Source organism: Trachurus japonicus, chromosome 13 (assembly GCF_045865225.1).
Source record: "Trachurus japonicus isolate A0001 chromosome 13, Traja_1.0".
Lineage (NCBI taxonomy): Eukaryota > Metazoa > Chordata > Actinopteri > Carangiformes > Carangidae > Trachurus > Trachurus japonicus.
Genome location: NC_140919.1, coordinates 11971988 through 11990000, shown reverse-complemented (window position 1 = coordinate 11990000; position 18013 = coordinate 11971988). Strand labels below are relative to the sequence as shown.

The window sequence follows — 18013 nt, the reverse complement described above, 5'->3', positions numbered from 1 at the left end:
TCGGGAAACACATTTCAACACAGCACCAGTCTGGATTCTGGTTTGGCAGCTTGCGTAATCACAGTTAATATCATCTAATAATGATCCAACATGGATAGCGCAAAAATATTTTACAAAGTTTATCTTAAATACTCCCACTGTAGAGTAGATACTGCAGCCTTGGCAGATATACGGTAATACATAATGTTGAGCAGCAGATGCGTTGCAGTTTTCTTCACGTCATGACTTTGTTACATAGCTAATTATCACATTTAATGGGACTATTTTCATTCCTTCATTACCATTACACAGTGTTTCTGCAGGCACAGACGAGGCCCAGTGAAAGTTAATGCAGTGAGAGGCAGCGATCGCTTCACATTCAGCTCCGACTAAATGGAATTGCTTTTAGTGCGACTGCAGTTTGTAGTTTGCAGTGTTGTAAAGAAGAAGTGCAAGTAAAGTGATGGTTTGCTTTAATTAAATTCAAAGGATGTTTCTGCTGACTGATCAAGTCTGTGACATCCTGGGCCGACCTGCAGAGGAACAATCGGTTGAAACAACGGGGCCAAACAGCGTTTTGTTTCTTTCTTCAAAGGCCTCGATATCGAAATCTCACCTGTGGAAACACGTTTGCAGTTTTTAAGACTTGGACACAAGTTCGCATTTTCACACCAGATTTTTTACAAGTTAGGCTCTGCTTTAGCTAAATATGAGGAAACCACATGCACATGTTCAATGGGACGCAGGAAAAACTCATTGGAGTCGTTAATCTGCAGGTCAAAGTTCAGGAGGCTACGTTCAAAGATTCAAAAGAAGTTTTGACTTTATAACAATGACATTAAAAACACATCTGTCAGTGTACAGCTCTCCTCTACTCTGCAGTCACATTTTATTTCTCTTATCTTTAACTCTACTTTACGAATATAAATACAAAATCATTACAGAGATAGGCTATGTTTGAGATATCTGCGTTTTTAATTTAAAATCAACTGACCTCAATTTCTGTAAAGTCGCCGTTTACTTTAGGAACTTTATTGTTTCTAATGAAAAAGAGTTTGCAAAAATGTATTTATTCATTTACATTTACATTATATTTATTTGTTCACAGTTTTAGCGACGAGGAACATGACTAAAAGGTTCATGTAGTATCATAATAACTTTATTCAAATAGCAATTTTAGCATGTTACAGAATGCGTCACAGAAAATAAAAGACAAGGCCAAAGAGTGTGAACATGTAAGAGGAAGAGTAACTAAATCTATAGAAAGAACACTTTGATCTCACTAAGCAGAAAAAATGTATTTGTCCTTTTATTTGTTTAATTTTTCTGTTGTTTTGCTTCATGTCACCTGTCAAGGGACTTTGGATGTAAATTAGCATTTTTGCTACAGTCTGGCATGTATAACACTTTACATTTTGTACTGATGTCAATTAAAATGCAGTGACTGTCAAAAATACAAATAAATAAACATTGGTTCAGTGAGTGCAAGGAGATCAAGCAAACAAAAGCAAAATAAAGAGCTAGTTCGGCATGTTAGGATGTTCAAGGTTAAACATTCACTCACAACACAAACAAGAAGCAAATGAGACGCTGTCAGACGAGCCATTTTTCTGAACAATATCTTTTATTGAAGATGTTTGTGAAGTTGCTTGATCGGTACTTTATGTACATTGAATCAAAAATAGGTAAATTATTATCATTGTCATCACACCAGCTTGCATGGACACATACTGTATTCTCATAGGACAATATATACTGTATGTTTGGACGACGGTAACGATCTAAATTTAGACATAATCTCCAGACAGGCAATGGCAACATGGACGACAGCCGACCTCGGTGTGTTCACTTTCCTCTCGCTTTACAGAAACCTGAACGCATGGGATGTCCACTCAAAGTGTTTTATACTCATGGTGATACACCAAGTAGAAACCAAAGTGTCCTCGTCCTCAAGGCTGCATGTTACAGACAGTATGAAGCTGTAATGATCCCCACAGGAGTTGGATGTTGTTTATGGGGGGAAATTCATTGACAATTTGATATATCTTAGTTTACGCGCTGACGCTGCTGTATAAAGAAATGGTCCAACATTATGGGAAATGTGTTTGTTTGCCTTTTTTTCTGAGGGTAAAATGGGAAGATTTCCATTTTTGTCCCGTCCACTGAGTTCACAGCTGTAGCGGGTTTCACCGAGACACAGTAGCCTATTTCAGACTGGTGTGTGGTGTTGGTTCCAATTTCCTTTGTCTTATTTCAGAAATAATTTTAAGCCAAAAAACAAACAAACACACAAAAATGAGATACTTTAACCCAAGGCTAGCTCAGGCTTAAAGGGACAACGAGGAGATTTGGAAAAGCGAAGCGTTTTCACACTACATTTATGAGCCTCCGCGCACCGTGAAATTCTTTGACCGGCGCAAGACAGACTCATGTTTTCATTCATCAAGAATTAAAGTCAGAGGTTCAAAGACGATCACATACCGTCGTAGTTCCGACCATAAACGGCGATTTGGCTGCGTTATTCTCATGACTCGCCACGAAGGAAAGGCTGGTCGGCTCGCCCAGCATTTCCGCCACCACTAATAATAACAAAATAACGATAGAGACAAAACAATATATTTATCGAAAATGGGCCCATTAACAAGTGTGGGTAGCGGAGATTCATCCACATTAACGTGAGACTTTTTTATAACCGAATAGAAACTCCTCGTTGTCCCTTTAAGGCCAATGTTACAATGGTAACAGCCTAGGACACCTATGTTTACCAGTAGCTCGAATAACAATCCTTACAAATGTTGAGTTCTTCCAATAGACAAAACTGTGGGTTATTTGGACACCCTTTTTTTTTTTTTCTTAATTTACCCAGAATTCATAGTACCACAATCCATTTTAAGACAGTAAAAGTTTTGATTTGTAACATCTAAGCCACAGTCAATCTGTATTTGTGAAACCAGATTTGAAGTTATCTTAGCATAGCTTATTTTAGCTTAGTTTAGCTCAGTTTAGTTTAGTAGGGGCGACAGCTAGCCTCGCTGTGTTTGCTGACAATCCACTGGAAAGAAACTGTGAGCATCAGAGCTAATGAACACTTTAGGAAAACAGGGACCTCAGAAGCTACATTGATATTGATCTATTCTCTGCCTCATCAGGTAAAGGCTAAACTTCCTGTAACACACCTGAACTACAGTACTTTCTCTTTGTCATATTTTCGGCAAAGCCCCGTGGGGCATCCGGTGTCACCTTCATTCACCTGGAACTGCACAATATACAACTGTCATACTGGACGGATGAATGTTTTTCTATGAGACAGATGCAACCTCTGAGTCTGATGTTTAATGCTATAGGCTAACCACATCCATTTCTGAGCTCTATATACTGACATAATTAATCTTTACATCTCACCCTCAGAAACAGGGAAACAGGGCTCTGCCTTCAATGGCCTTTTAATTTAAGGCACAGTCTCATTTCTCATCTTATATATTTGGGAAACGTCCAATAAAATCAAAAGCTGCTGTTGTTGTTCTGTGACATTTAATCAGAGGAATTTACTCTTAATGAGACAATTATGAAACATCCCTTAAATCCAGAAGCATTGATCTTTACATGATGTCAGGAGACAGATAGTGTATAATGTACATAATACAACGTAACATCTGTGGTTATATGCACTTAATGGCACTAGCTTCGCATCGATTCCTTCCTTCTGCTCTCTGAGACGATACTTTGCGCTGAAAGTCCTCAGGATGCAAGCGCGGGATTAAAAACTGTACAAACTGCTGCTGCTGCTGCTGGACTTTTACTGTCGAAGAGCTAGAAAAATAATCCAGTGGCCCAGCCTTTCAGGGAGGGAGGGGCAGGGGTGGTCGTGAGGAGGGGGCAGGGCAGGGCGGGGTAGAGGGGGGCAAAAGGGGGCGGTGAGGTGTCCTCTGTTGGGTAAATAAAGGGAGGCTCGTATTCAGTGTGTACAGAGAACAGGGTGGAGGCGTCAGAAGGAGTCGCCTACAGGTGTGAGTCTGACGGACGTTGAAAAGGCCGGAGAGCGTCTTGTCTTGTCGTCCAAACGGAAACACACCCACCGGCATCTTCAGATCGAAACCTCGTATTCTCTTGTTTCCTGTGAGGAGAAACCAACACGTACACGTCACCAGGGTTCCTGATAGCAGCAGCAGATTCACATGTTTCCTCTCTGCAGCCGAAAATTCATTGGGAAACTCAATTATTACCGTACTTTCCGGACTAGCCGCTACTTTACTTTTTTTCCGCCCGCCCCGGTGTCCCAGCTCTCGTCTCTGCAGCACCGCGACACAAACGCGCTCCGTAACCCGTAATCTTTTGTTTATGACGGTTAAAAGGATAGTTCACCCAAAATTCAAATTGCACTCATTATCTACTCACCCTCATGTGGACTAAGGGCTGGGAGAAGTTTCAGAGTCCTCCGTGGCTTCTCTGAGTTACAGGGGGTCTCGGCGTAGCAGTGCATGTCCATATAACGGTTGCAAATAGATACCAACTGTCTTCGTAACAAAAAGACACACCAAAAAACATCCAAATACCTCCATGCTGCTCGTATGTAAGGTCCGTCTTGTACACTCTCTGTACACAGGACTCTGAAACTTTTCCCAGCCCTTAGTCGACATGAGGGTGAGTAGATAATGAGTGAGATTTCAATTTTGAGTGAACTATCCCTTTAAGACTACACAAACACACACGCCGTAACATCCTATATGTCATGTAACGTTTTCCACCGCTCCATTTATTGGTTTTTCGCCGGCTTCATTGTAAACAAATGCACATGGGCGAGAGGAGCGTAAAACAAAACAATATCTCATGTTACAACATGAAAACCTGAGGCTTATTATGCTGCGTTCAAAACAACTCGGAGGTCGGAATTCCCAACTCGGAAATTTCCGACTTCCGACATCATTGCGTTCACGCTGCAGGAACTCGGAAGAAAAAAAACATGGATACCTGAAGGAAGTTTGGCGTATTGTGGCTCATCGCTGAATACGAAAAATAAATGCAGCAGTAAATTATGTTTATTATGGAGGAGAGGAGACGCCGCAGATGAGTGCACATATAATGTTATAGCCTTGATAACAGTTAAACGTTATTTCCGTCACATACGAGGACCACAATTTCACACCATACAACAATCACAGCTTAATATAAACGTATTTCATATAGGCTACTGCAATAATACACAAAAATATGCATTCAAACCTCAAAAAATAACTTAAAATGTCTAAATTCTAACCGTTTAAGACGAGGGCCGCCATGTTTTGATGTTGTCGTGACGTCAAGTCGGAAAGTCGGAGCTCTGATATGATACCCGAGTTTCCGACCTGTAATTTCCGAGTTTGACGCCGTTCAATTCATTTTTTACAACTCAGAGCTCGTTTTTTTCCGACTTCCGAGTTGTCTTGAATGCAACATTATATTCAAGTGCGGCCTATATTTGTATTTTCTTTTATAATTTAGCTGGTGCGGCTTATATTCAGGTGCGCTCTATAGTCTGGAAGTACGGTATTCATTTTGCAAAGGACAATCACAGTCCTTATTGGAACCATATTGGATTATGTAGTGGGTGGACACACTACCTATCATTAATTAGACAGAGATTATTTCTGACATACCTGGTGTCAACTTCAGGTTTCTAGCTTGTAGTTATTTCTGGCAGGTTCTGGTTTTTTTTTTTTCTCTCTTTATTATGTAAATTTATGCAAAAAAGATTCTCCCAAAGCTTATCTGCTCAACAGGAGGTGTGAATATGAAGTGATGAAGGGACAGTGTGTCGCAGCGATAAACCCTCTTTTCCTTCAAAAATTAGCAGATACAAGCAGTTTTTTGGGTTTTTTTTTTTTTTTTACGCGGCTGACTGACTCTGTTTCCACTGTGTGTCGAGTTTAACTTCCACCTCAGACAAGAGGACACACACAACTACGAGGAGTGATGCCATCACACACTGACACTGTGGAGAGAGAGAGAGAGTGAGCTGCTAGCTGCCAATACAGATCAGTCACGTCTTATTCGTCTCCTGTCAGAGGGACGCTTCAAAACTTATTTCAGGGCTGCAGCTCAGTTTTCTGTCCCTGTGGTGTCGCAGCACTGAGCTGGACAGGTGGCAGGTGTGTTTACAGTGTGTGTGTGTGTGTGTGTGTGTCCTCCTTAGAGCTTGAAAAAGGGCTGACGATCAGCAGCCAGGTGCTGGCGACTAGTTATGTGACCCAGTTGGTCTCTTTTTCCACTGCTGATAAAAACCTGATGTCGTTGACTGTTTTTTTTTTTTACCAGTGTAAAAGAGGCCACATTTTATGGTATAAGAAAATAATTTTGACTGTGAAGTTTGGATCAACTCACCTCATTGTTCTTCAGCGTGCACGGAAAAAGAAGAAGAAAAAGAAGACAAATAACCTTTCAATTGGGGTTATGGTTATGGTTATTTGATAATAACTGATGTTTATTCCCAGTTTTAAATGATAAATGGAAAACGTAATACAAGTCATTTTGTGGAGAATTATTTTCCACTTGAGCTGATTTAAAGGGATAGTTCAACATTTTGGCAAATTGGCCCATTGCCATAATCCCTATAGTCATAGCAGTAGGTTCGTTACCTTTAATTGTCAGTGTAAGCTATTTTTAGAATAGCGGAGTAGAGCCGCGAGCTGCTCAGAGCTACGCTACAAGTGTAGCAAATCAAACTCATCAATCCAACAACTCCAAAATGCTCTGGTGGACAAGTTGTGACCTGCACATTCACCACACTATGAGATAATAACACAACGTTACCAGACAGAGTTGTTTTAGAGGGAAATTCAGAGACTGCTTGATGAAAAACTGTCCCTGAAGGCAACGCGCATCAGTGGTTTTGCATGAATTTCCCTCTAAAACAACTCTGTCTGGTAACGTTGTGTTATTATCTCATAGCGTGGTGAATGTGCAGGTCACAACTTGTCCACCAGAGCATTTTGGAGTTGTTGGATTGATGAGTTTGATTTGCTACACTTGTAGCGTAGCTCTGAGCAGCAGTTGTGGAGTTGTTGGATTGTGTATTTGATGAGTTTGATGAGGGAAACCAAGAAATCCCATGAGCCTCCGTAGCGTAGCTCTGAGCAGCTCACAGCTCTGCTCCGCCGTTCTAAAAATAGCTTGCACCCACAATTAAAGGTAACAAACCTACTGCTATGACTATAGGGATTATGGCAATGGGCCAATTTGCCAAAATGTTGAACTATCCCTTTAAGAGCAGGCTTTTAAAAACAGGAAAAAAGCTAATTATCCTCCACACAGGTTGTTCAACATGGTTAACAGAACAGAAGAAGCATTAAACCACATCAAAAGCAGAAAAGGTAAAAAAAAACAAAAAAGACAAACACACATTATAAAACAGAACAGATCATATCTAATTGAAATGTGAGATTAAAGACTAAACGGAGACACACACACATGCAGCAGCTGCTCCACAGTCTCAACCGCTGTTGACTCACCGTCGTCTCGTAGACGGAGCTGTCGAGCGTCGACTCTCCGGAGATGTTTTCGTACGGTAAGCTGGAGGACAGGGAGAGCTGTAGTGACTTCCTCTGAACCCTGAGCACCGACACACAGAGAACACACTCATGACAAATGTAGGATTTTTTTTTGTTTTGTTTTGTTTTAAAAAGGTTGGTCTTCACGATCGCATCTGTGCATCATCGTATAGTAGCCTATGTTCTTGTTGTGAAACGCTTTAATGTCGCTGTGCGCTGAAAACCCTTGATCTCCGTCCTGTGACAGATATTTTTTTTTAAAAATGCTCTCTGGCTAAATATAGTCACATTTTGCCTCTTTCTTTGAGTTAATCCCTGTCAGGATGAAGCCGTCTCTCTTCCCCTCTCTCTCACATCTGGAGTCTAATTATTAAACACTTCAAAAGTCCGTCTGCCTCTTTCCTGTTACGTCGATAAAGCCGTGTGTGTGTACGCCTCTCACCCTTTGACTTCTGCACCTGCTTTAATTGGCCTGGTTTTGTCTGAAGTCTCTCATATTTAATAATAAAACTCCTCTGTTTTTTATTACAGAATCAACTTTCCCCAGTGCAGCTCAGCTCAGGTTTGTGTCTTGTGGGCTAATAAGGGTCTGGTGGTGGTGAGGTGGGGGTCTGGCTGTGGGTCTGGACTCTGTGGTGAAGGGTGTTGGACCTCATTAGTGTTGGAAGTGGCAGTTCAGTAGCAGCAGAAAGAACCTGCACGTGTTGACAGCCAATCAGAGGAAGCAGCAGAAGCAGGCCAACGCCACGACAGGACACGACCGCAGCATCACTGAAGAGTCTGAAGCTGATTCGCTGGAAGAACCTCGGCCTCCATCAACCTGCTGCTGCTGGACTCATTTATTGATGGGTTTATTATTATCTAATCATCCGGGTTTATAAATTAATTTTAACTTTTAAACCCGGGTTTATTCTGATTCCACTTTATTATTTATTGAATTTAGAGTTTTTATTAAATGCTGTGCTGGGGTTCCTACACAAGTATGGAAAGTATGGAATTTTATTTTATACATTTCCAGGTCTGGAAAAGGATGGAAAATGGAAATTATTGTATGGAAATATATTTATCTTAATACTTATCTGGGTTTGGTCTTACTGTATCTGAAGTTATTTGGGTTAATTGTTTTTGTATGTGCTATTGTACCTATAGCTACAATCTCCTGGAAATGATTTGGTTACATAATAGCATACACATTCAGAATAATGAAAATAAATGATTAATTGCATGATTTTCTTATATAATGCACAACTATTTACTCAATGTCACAAATTATTTGCATTTTTTAACCGAGAAGTCTGGAAACTCGGGTCTGGAAAAAGTCTGGAATTTGGAAATTTCAAATGTGTAGAAACCCTTAACTATTAGGTCTTTTACTGGTGGAGCCTTGAACACTTTTTAGCATTGGTTTCTGGTTTGTTATGCTGTATATAGTAGTATACAGAAGGCTCTAAAGAGAGCAATTTTAACATCGTTTGAGCATATGTGAAATTTGCGAGCGATCATGTTTGCTTGCGCATACAATTTACAGCATTGCCGTTGCACATCATCATCATCATCATCACAGAGATCATCTTGAATATATATAATATGCCCCAGGTATTTAACCTTGGTGACAACATTGAGTGTTTGCTCAGACAGACAAAAAGAGGGAAACTTTCACTTTTGGTCCTCCTAGCTATCATAACCACACTCTTTTTGGGATTAAATTTGATATCATATTGCACTCCATATTCAGTACACACTCTCAGTAGTTGCTGTAGACCAGCACTAGCAATAGGGTGACAGAACAACTAAATTGTCCGCATACATCATATGATTGATGAGCCTATATTCCCCCACCATACATCCAGTCTTGCATGTTTGTAATCTCTGTGACAGACCATCTCTATACAGATTAAAACGGAACTGAATAAAGTAAATAAGTAATAAAGTAACCTGAACCTGAACTCTAATATGCTAAACCTTAATAAAAGCAAAGTGCAATAAACACCAAGGCTCTTTAGCATTTCTAATTATTCAGATTTCATTGTAATGTTGTGTTGTCATTGTGAGATGAATAGTTGTTGATGTTTTTTAATCTTACTTCCTTGTGTAGCTAAAGTGTAGCACGGTGCCCAGGACATATTTCCCCTAAGTTAATTAGTTAGTTCCTCTGAGTCTTCCTGTTGCATTTACTGTAGCAACAACATTCAAATTTATTTAAACTTGTAGGTTTTCAATATCTGTATTAATCACATGTTCCACTTTCTTCGCCTGCTGACTGTTACCTGGTGTTCCTGCAGGTTGCTGCAGGTTGCATACTGTGTTTTTAAGTTTGTGCAGTGTTAGCATTTTTATTTTAAATCATAATGATTATTAAATCATAATAATATGGATCATTTTATCCATTTACAGTTAAATCAGCAACATAATTAAGTGAGACGGGGTCTTAAGACTTTCTGGACCGATGTTGTAGTTAGTGTTTTCTATCTATTTTCCATTTATTCATAACTTTTTCATAATTTTAAAGTTTTTTGTTTCTTAATTGCCTGAGGTTACTTTTTTAAATCACTTTGAGGCAGAATAATTTCTAAATCATTAGCTATTATGTATTTAATTGTTTGGCTACTTGTTCACATAAAGAATAAATGACTGTTTTACAAAGGGAACTAAAAAGACATAATTCCCAGTCCCGAGCTGTCACTCACTTTAGTTTGTTCTCTGATTTTTTTATTGTTTTATCAGAGACACAAAGAACCTGTGGTGAAACCAACCCTTATTAAAACGTGAAACAGAAAATTCTCTGGCTGTGATGGATGTGAACGCACTTTGAGAAGTAGAGGTAGATCCCGATGACGAGGATGAGGAGCAGAGTGACAGGGATGAAGACAGCGAACGCAACCTGGGCTCCCTCCAGTCGGGGGTCTGCAGTCGACACTGCAGCACAAACAGAGTCACAAAATCAAGTCAAACAAACTCTTAAAGGGATAGTTCACCCAAAATTCAAATTGCACTCATTATCTACTCACCCTCATGTGGACTAAGGGCTGGGAGAAGTTTCAGAGTTATCCGTGGCTTCTCTGAGTTACAGCGGGTCTCGGCGTAGCAGTGCATGTCCATATAATGGTTGCAAATGGATACCACTTTTCTTCGTAACAAAAAGACACACCAAAAAACATCCAAATACCTCCATGCTGCTCGTATGTAATGTCCGTCTTGTATTGAAGCAGGGTCCGTCCTCTCCCTGGTCCAGGAAGAGGAGCTTCCGCTACAAACAATCTTAAAATATAGACTTATTTAATTTTTTTCGGAACAATTTCGCATTTCGGGGCTTCAACACAAGAGGGACATTACATATGAGCAGCATGGAGGTATTTGGATGTTTTTTGGTGTGTCTTTTTGTTACGAAGACAGTTGGAATCCATTTGCAACCGTTATATGGACATGCACTGCTACGCCGAGACCCCCTGTAACTCAGAGAAGCCACGGAGGACTCTGAAACTTCTCCCAGCCCTTAGTCCACATGAGGGGGAGTAGAAAATGACTGCAATTTGAATTTTGGGTGAACCATCCCTTTAAAAAAACCCAGTTCATTAGAAAACAATCAGTTTAACAATTACTTTAAATAAAAGAAGAACAATTTCAGATTGGAACAACTTTAACAACATCAATTGTTCTCAGGAATGTTTCACACAGACTGAAGACGTGGAGGTGAAATCAAACTTACCGTCCAGTCTGCGCTCGTTGTCTGCAGGATGAGCTGAGGAGAACATGACAGAGGAGACGGTTCAACAAGAGGAAACTTAATTAGAAAAAAAAATACATGAAATAAATGCAACTTATTCTGTCATCAGATCTGAACTGAGAGACACAGATAGACACAGATTAACAACAATGTGATAGTGAAGGAAGAGATCGACCTGGAGGAGTTCTTATTCAGCATGACAAAAGATTTTGTTTGCTGACAGTGTTTTTTATGTATATTGCCCTATTTATGTATTTATTGTCCTACTTATTGTACTTTTTTTTTTTTTTTACCTGATCTTAATTTGCACTGTCTCGCACTTTCCTCCTCACTTGTATGTATGCTTGTGTAAATGAATGTGGTGCAATGGTCAACTGTAGAAACAGTCAGAATTGCCGTATGGGATAAATAAAGTCATCTCAACTCAACTCAACTCAACAGATTTTCCACAAGAAAAATATTAATTTATTATTAACATGCAAATAATATATTTGCTCAGCCAGTCAGCACTGGTAATAAATTTGGATTAGATATATTATTTATCTGCCTATAAGTATCCTAACTAGTCAGGTTACCTCCTCAGACCTGAACCTGGAACAAACTTTCTGAAACATACAGAGCCACAGAAATAACATTAAAAACATGAACTTGAAACACTTTCAAAATGGTCAGGACAGGACTGTTCTGCTGTTTGTGTTACAGTGATCTCTAGCACATTGGGAAACATGGGATGTGCATTTTGTTAACGATGATTATGTATCAACATAAATGTAAGTCTTGGTTTTAATTGCATTCGGGACCTTTAAGGGTTAGTTTAACATTTTGGCAGATTGGCCCATTGCCATAATTGCTATAGTCATAGCAGTAGGTTCGTTACCTTTAATTGTCGGTGCAAGCTATTTTTAGGATGGCGGAGCAGAGCCGCGAGCCGAGATTTCTTGGTTTCCCTCATCAAACTCATCAAATACACAATCCAACAACTCCAAAACGCTCTGGTGGACAAGTTGTGACCTGCACATTCACCACACTATGAGATAATAACAGAAAGTTACCAGACAGAGTTGTTTTAGAGGGAAATTCATGCAAAACCGCTGATGCACATTCCCGTTGGAGGCAGTTTTTCTCTGTACTTACCTCTAAAACAACTCTGTCTGGTAACGTTGTGTTATTATCTCATAGCGTGGTGAATGTGCAGGTCACAACTTGTCCACCAGAGCGTTTTGGAATTGTTGGATTGTGTATTTGATGAGTTTGATGAGGAAAACCAAGAAATCTCGGCTCGTGGCTCTGCTCCGCCGTTCTAAAAATATCTTGCACCGACAATTAAAGGTAAAGAACCTACTGCTATGACTATAGCAATTATGGCAATGGGCCAATTTGGCAAAATGTTGAACTATCCCTTTAAGAAGAATAACTGATCAGAATAACAGTATCAGCTACTAATGGGGATCCTAAAAATAAACAAATACTGACATATAGTACCTGTAATAATACTAATATACTAATATAAACATATTTTCACATGTTGATTTAATTTCACATGTGCATCATATTTTTTTTTTTTTTGCATGAATCAATAAATGCTGTTACACAGAGGAGCTGAATCACAGGTCAGAGCTGCAGAGCTGAGAGGAAACAAAAACAACCTGCAGCAAAAAAATACAAAAGATGTGAAGTCACAGGTGAGAGAGAGAGAGAGAGAGAGAGCGGGGGAGAGAGGGAGAGAGGGCGACATTATATAATAACATTATGAGAGAGAGAGAGAGAGAGTTAATGTTATCAGTGGAGCGCAGGCTGAGGGACAGCTGGATCAACACCAGTATATTTAGCTTGATTTTATGAGGCGTGTTATTTTACGTGGAGAATAAAAAGCCGACACGTTGATGCTTCTGTGACAGTAATGGAGTTTACGACCTGTTGGATATTAGCACTTAATTAAACACTCGATTATTCTCATTTAAAAAACAGAGCCAGAGCTGCAACGAACTAAACCATCTCTGATTTAGTTTGATTTAACTTTATTAAAGACAGTTTTTAAAAGACGTGTAGATTATTGTAATACGATTTATTTAAAAACCACATGAGGTTTTACACAATTTAAACAAATGTACCCTTTAAATCCAAAGGTATTTGAATGTTATATAGAAAATTATTTCAATTTAAAATCTACAATCCAGTCTCCATCCAGATAGAAGCCCTCTGTGTCTGTGGACATCATTTTTCCTTAAATGCTGTGAAGTTAGAGTCAGTTTTTTTTTTTTTTTAAATCCCTTATTAAAATGTGAAACTTTAAATATAATTAAATTTCATCTAAATTTCCCTCAGGGTCAATAAAGTGTCTGTCGTTTCTAATGGGGATGAGTTGTTTTGAAGCCTGAAATGAGTTTAACAAAGTAGTAACGTCTCTAGAATAGTGACTCGGGAATAAAAAAGTAGATAAATGTATAATAATATATCTAAAATTAAATATTGTAATATCATTTTGAGTCACATAGCATAATATGAGCTTGTTGAGTATATGGACCAGAGGGTGGAGAGTTCACAGATTTCTGAGCTGCATTATTATGAAGATATTAACAGAAACATCACACACAGCTGGAAATTCATAAAACCAGCGATGTGACTAATACTGTAAAAAGATAATTACATGTTGGTGTGATGAGTCGCTCCCAGCGCTGAACTACTGAATCAGAATCAAAATTACAGCTGCTCATCCAGCAAATAAAAATATTAAGTGGTTTATAAGTATAAATTAATATAAATAAAGGTCAATGTATATATAAAAGATAAACTATACTACAGGAAAACAAAAATATGGCGAGACACCCCAGGCAAAAACACTGTTTTTTCATGCACTGATCAATTTTGAGATTTTTCGCTATTTTTCTTCCTGAACATGTGTTCTTTCAGAAAAGTCAAACGAAATGGTAGAAAATCCACATTGTTGGTAGATTTCTCCTAAATTTACCAAAAGTTAGCAGCTACTGTGACATACTGTGCTGTGCCTATTGTCTGACCCATGTCATGTCAGGTATCATTGTAAAGCCTTTTCTCTCCTGAACAGTTATGTAGGCTCCAAAAATTGTCATCTCCTCTGTATCTGCAACCGATCGTAAAAGTACGATTTACATTAACAATCTATGGAGTTTTACAGTACAAGTCTTTAAAGGCTGTTTTCTCAAAATGAGTTTTTCCTCCGACTCTGAGCTAGAAATCTCCACTTCAGCAGCACTTACAGACACCAAACCTTCCACTTTCATTCCTGTCTATATTCTGAAGGTTTTTACAGAGGGAATTGTTGATATATCATTCAAAGCCTGATTTATACAACATTTTATTCCTAAAAACATGGCGAAATTGGATTTTTTAGGACTGGTGACAGTATTTTCTCATTTACAAAGTGATAAAAAGAGATATCCAAAATCCTCCTCTGTAAAAACTTCTGACTCTAATATGTCAACAAAATAAAACAAGAATTTTGAAAGGGGCTTAATCCATTTTTCTGATTTCGGTTCTGGAAATGTATGCAAATTGGCGCATATTTCATCAGATATTGCATCACATACATATTTAAACATAAAATTTGACAAAACTTGTAATACAAAAAATATTTGTCTCAATGTCAGTGATAAACTCGGGAAGTTTCATGGTGATATCTGTTATTTAAAATTTTGACCCTATTCATCTGTAGTCTCTCCCCTTAAAATTGCACCAGTAACAAGCTGATAGGAGGCCAAAAGACATCAGAGTTTAAGCATAACTCTCTATTTTTGCACTTATGTAGATATTAGCAAATGAGTAAAATGCGTTTATAATGGATAAAATAAATAGTTGAATGAAAATGCAGTAGACCTGTTTCTACTGTGAGTACAGGAAACAGGGTCCAGTCCAGTTCTGTGTCTCTTGCAGCTGCTTCGACTTGAACTAAAGGCCACTCTGGTGTTATTTCAGCCTCTAGACTGGAACAACCTTCTCAAATTGTCAGGACAACACAATCCACAGCTTTAAAACAACAACAACCCCACAAACACTTCTCCTCTCTGCAGCCTTTCACTGTGATTGATGTGTTGTTCCTGTTTTTGTGAAACCGGCTCTTTGTTCAGCCAGTTTCTTGTTTTCTCTAAGTGTCGTTCAATCGGTCTGCTCATGAAATAACAGTAAGTTTGAGGAGACTCCTGACACAGAGTTCACTTTTAATTCACTGTTCGCCTTTCACACACACACACACACACACACCATATATACACCGTATGGTGTGTGCGTCCTTACATATACATGGCTCTGAGCCTCTCTTCTGATTGGCTAACTGTTTTCTGAGTGATCCAATAAAATAGCATAAAATAGAGCAGATTTCACATTAAAACGCTCAGAGAAACCAAATCCTGCAAGTTGTTGGATGGTGAGGGGGCGGGGCTTTGGGTGACTGTTCAGTTGTGACATCACAAAGTGACAGGAAGTCCTGACGGCTGGTTTTAAGGCTCAGTTTCTGAATACAGGCTGTGTGCATTTCTCTGTGGACTGAGGCTTTGATACTTTCACAGTATTAATATAGAACCTAGAGCTGCTTTATAATCACACTACACATGGACATCTACCTTTATACTGTATGGAGCTTTAACACAAACATCTACCTTTATACTGTATGGAGCTTTAATACAAACATCTACCTTTATACTGTATGGAGCTTTAACACAAACGTCTACCTTTGGAGCTTTAACTGTGAACATAAAAATGTAGAATTACAGTAATAATAAAACAAGACTTAATCTCATCTACTAGACTTTGATATCAGATCTGAAAATGTAAAATCAGTGCTGCAACATCTCAGCTCCAGAGACTTGGAGGCTGCTTGAAGGAAAAACTAGCACTCTCCTCTCTTCAGTCCCAAGTGTGAGGTCAGAGGTCACTGCAGCAGCGAGCACAGGCAGCTAGGAGAGCAGAGTCCTCTATGAAATATGAAACATGAAATAAATGGTCTGCTTTATGGAGTTGACTACAGGAAGTGATCCTCAGTGTTTGTCAGTAGCTATGTTTTTCATTGTCATAGACATGTCATTGTCATAGTCACCTTTTTGTCTTTTTGTGTTGTCTACATTATTATGTGTACTGTTACTCCGGATGGAAATTAGCACCTTGCTACAATCTGGCACATTTACATGTTTTTTGTCCATTAATGTGCACTGTTCCATTCAAATAAACAAACAAAAAGTGCACTGACAGCCTGAACGAGGGGATGAAGACACTGAAAAGATGAAATCTGAATATAGTAAAAAAGAAATAAAAAAAAAAGTGACTATTTCCACTGACACTTTAATTTGATCATGTGATTAGAAACAGTCAGTACAGTGAGATTTCAGCAGCTGAGCAATGACAATAATTGGATTCTGCTGGTATTTATATATATATATATATATATACGTATATATATATTTTTTTTTTTTTTCTTTTTTTTTGGGGGGGGGGGGGGTTATTTATTTATTTATTTATTTTTTTTATTGGTGACATGAAAAACAAGGTGACATGAAGGACAAATACGTTACAAATACATGGACAAACATACAAACAGTCAACATTGGTACAAACAACAACAGGAAATGACTTTACGCAGTGATAAATTAATGTAGTATTAAGTGTGTGTGTGTGTGTGTATGCGTGTGTATGGATGAAAGGTAAGTGGAGTGCTATTGCTTGTAAGTAAGTTTAAGTAATAATATAATAATATAATAATAATAATAATAATAATAATAATAATAATAATAATAATAATAATAATAATAATAATAATAATAGAGAAAATAACAAAATCAGCAAATAATAGTAATATTAGGGATAATGAGTAGGTAAAAAGAGAAAAGAAAAATACATATTACATATATAATAATGAAATACAACTTTGAAATTAAATAGTAATAATAATAATAATAATAATAATAATAATAATAGAAAAAAATAAAATAAAAATAAAATAAAAAGAATAAAAAGGAGGAGAAAAAAAAAACTAATAAAAGAAGTGTGTGTACTTATTTTCATTTTTTCATTTGGTATTTATATTTGTTGTACTCTCAGGACCTTTGTGCACTACTATGCTGTGTGAATCCGGCTGCAGTTCCTCACCTTTGCAGACAGGTGGCAGCCCACTCCACTGGGACGGGCGGCCGGGGACACAGTGGAGAACCGGCTCGCCCAGCAGCTGGTGGCCGCTCAGGCAGGAGTAGTGGAGGGTGTCTCCTGGCTGGAAGCGGGGCTGGTTGGAGCTGGGAATGCCGTAGGTGGGCGTTCCCGGGTGACTGCAGGGCTCGAAGGTGTCGGCTGGCGGAGGGGGGGGGGGGGGCAAAAGACGTCACGACAGGTTGTGTGTGAATATTCAAAACATTTCTACTTCTAACAATACCAAGTCTCTCTACTGAAGCAGAAAGGAAAATTGTGGGAGGAAGGACTTTCAATTGTCCGGTTGAATTAATTATATTAAAGGGATAGTTCACCCAAAATTCAAATTGCACTCATTATCTACTCACCCTCATGTCGACTAAGGGCTGGGAGAAGTTTCAGAGTCCTCCGTGGCTTCTCTGAGTTACAGGGGGTCTCGGCGTAGCAGTGCATGTCCATATAACGGTTGCAAATGGATACCAACTGTCTTCGTAACAAAAAGACACACCAAAAAACATCCAAATACCTCCATGCTGCTCGTATGTAATGTCCGTCTTGTATTGAAGCCCCGAAATGTGAAATTGTCCCGGAAAAAATTAAATAAGTCTGTTTTTCAAGCTTGTTTGTAGCGGAAGCTCCT

General features: G+C 38.7%; 1 protein-coding gene across 1 annotated transcript in view; it reads right to left on the bottom strand.

Annotated features, from left to right (window-relative positions):
• Positions 1 to 3936: 3936 nt before the first annotated feature.
• Positions 3937 to 18013, bottom strand: part of sez6b (seizure related 6 homolog b) — a 221445-nt gene continuing 207368 nt past the window's right edge. Inside the window, exons 13-17 of the mRNA XM_085794838.1 lie at positions 17341 to 17535; positions 11209 to 11241; positions 10310 to 10418; positions 7464 to 7563; positions 3937 to 4093 (exon numbers count right to left, since the gene is read on the bottom strand). Of these exons, the coding sequence (XP_085650964.1) occupies positions 4064 to 4093; positions 7464 to 7563; positions 10310 to 10418; positions 11209 to 11241; positions 17341 to 17535 (467 nt within the window). The 3' untranslated portion in view covers positions 3937 to 4063. The remainder of the gene's footprint in view (positions 4094 to 7463; positions 7564 to 10309; positions 10419 to 11208; positions 11242 to 17340; positions 17536 to 18013) is intronic.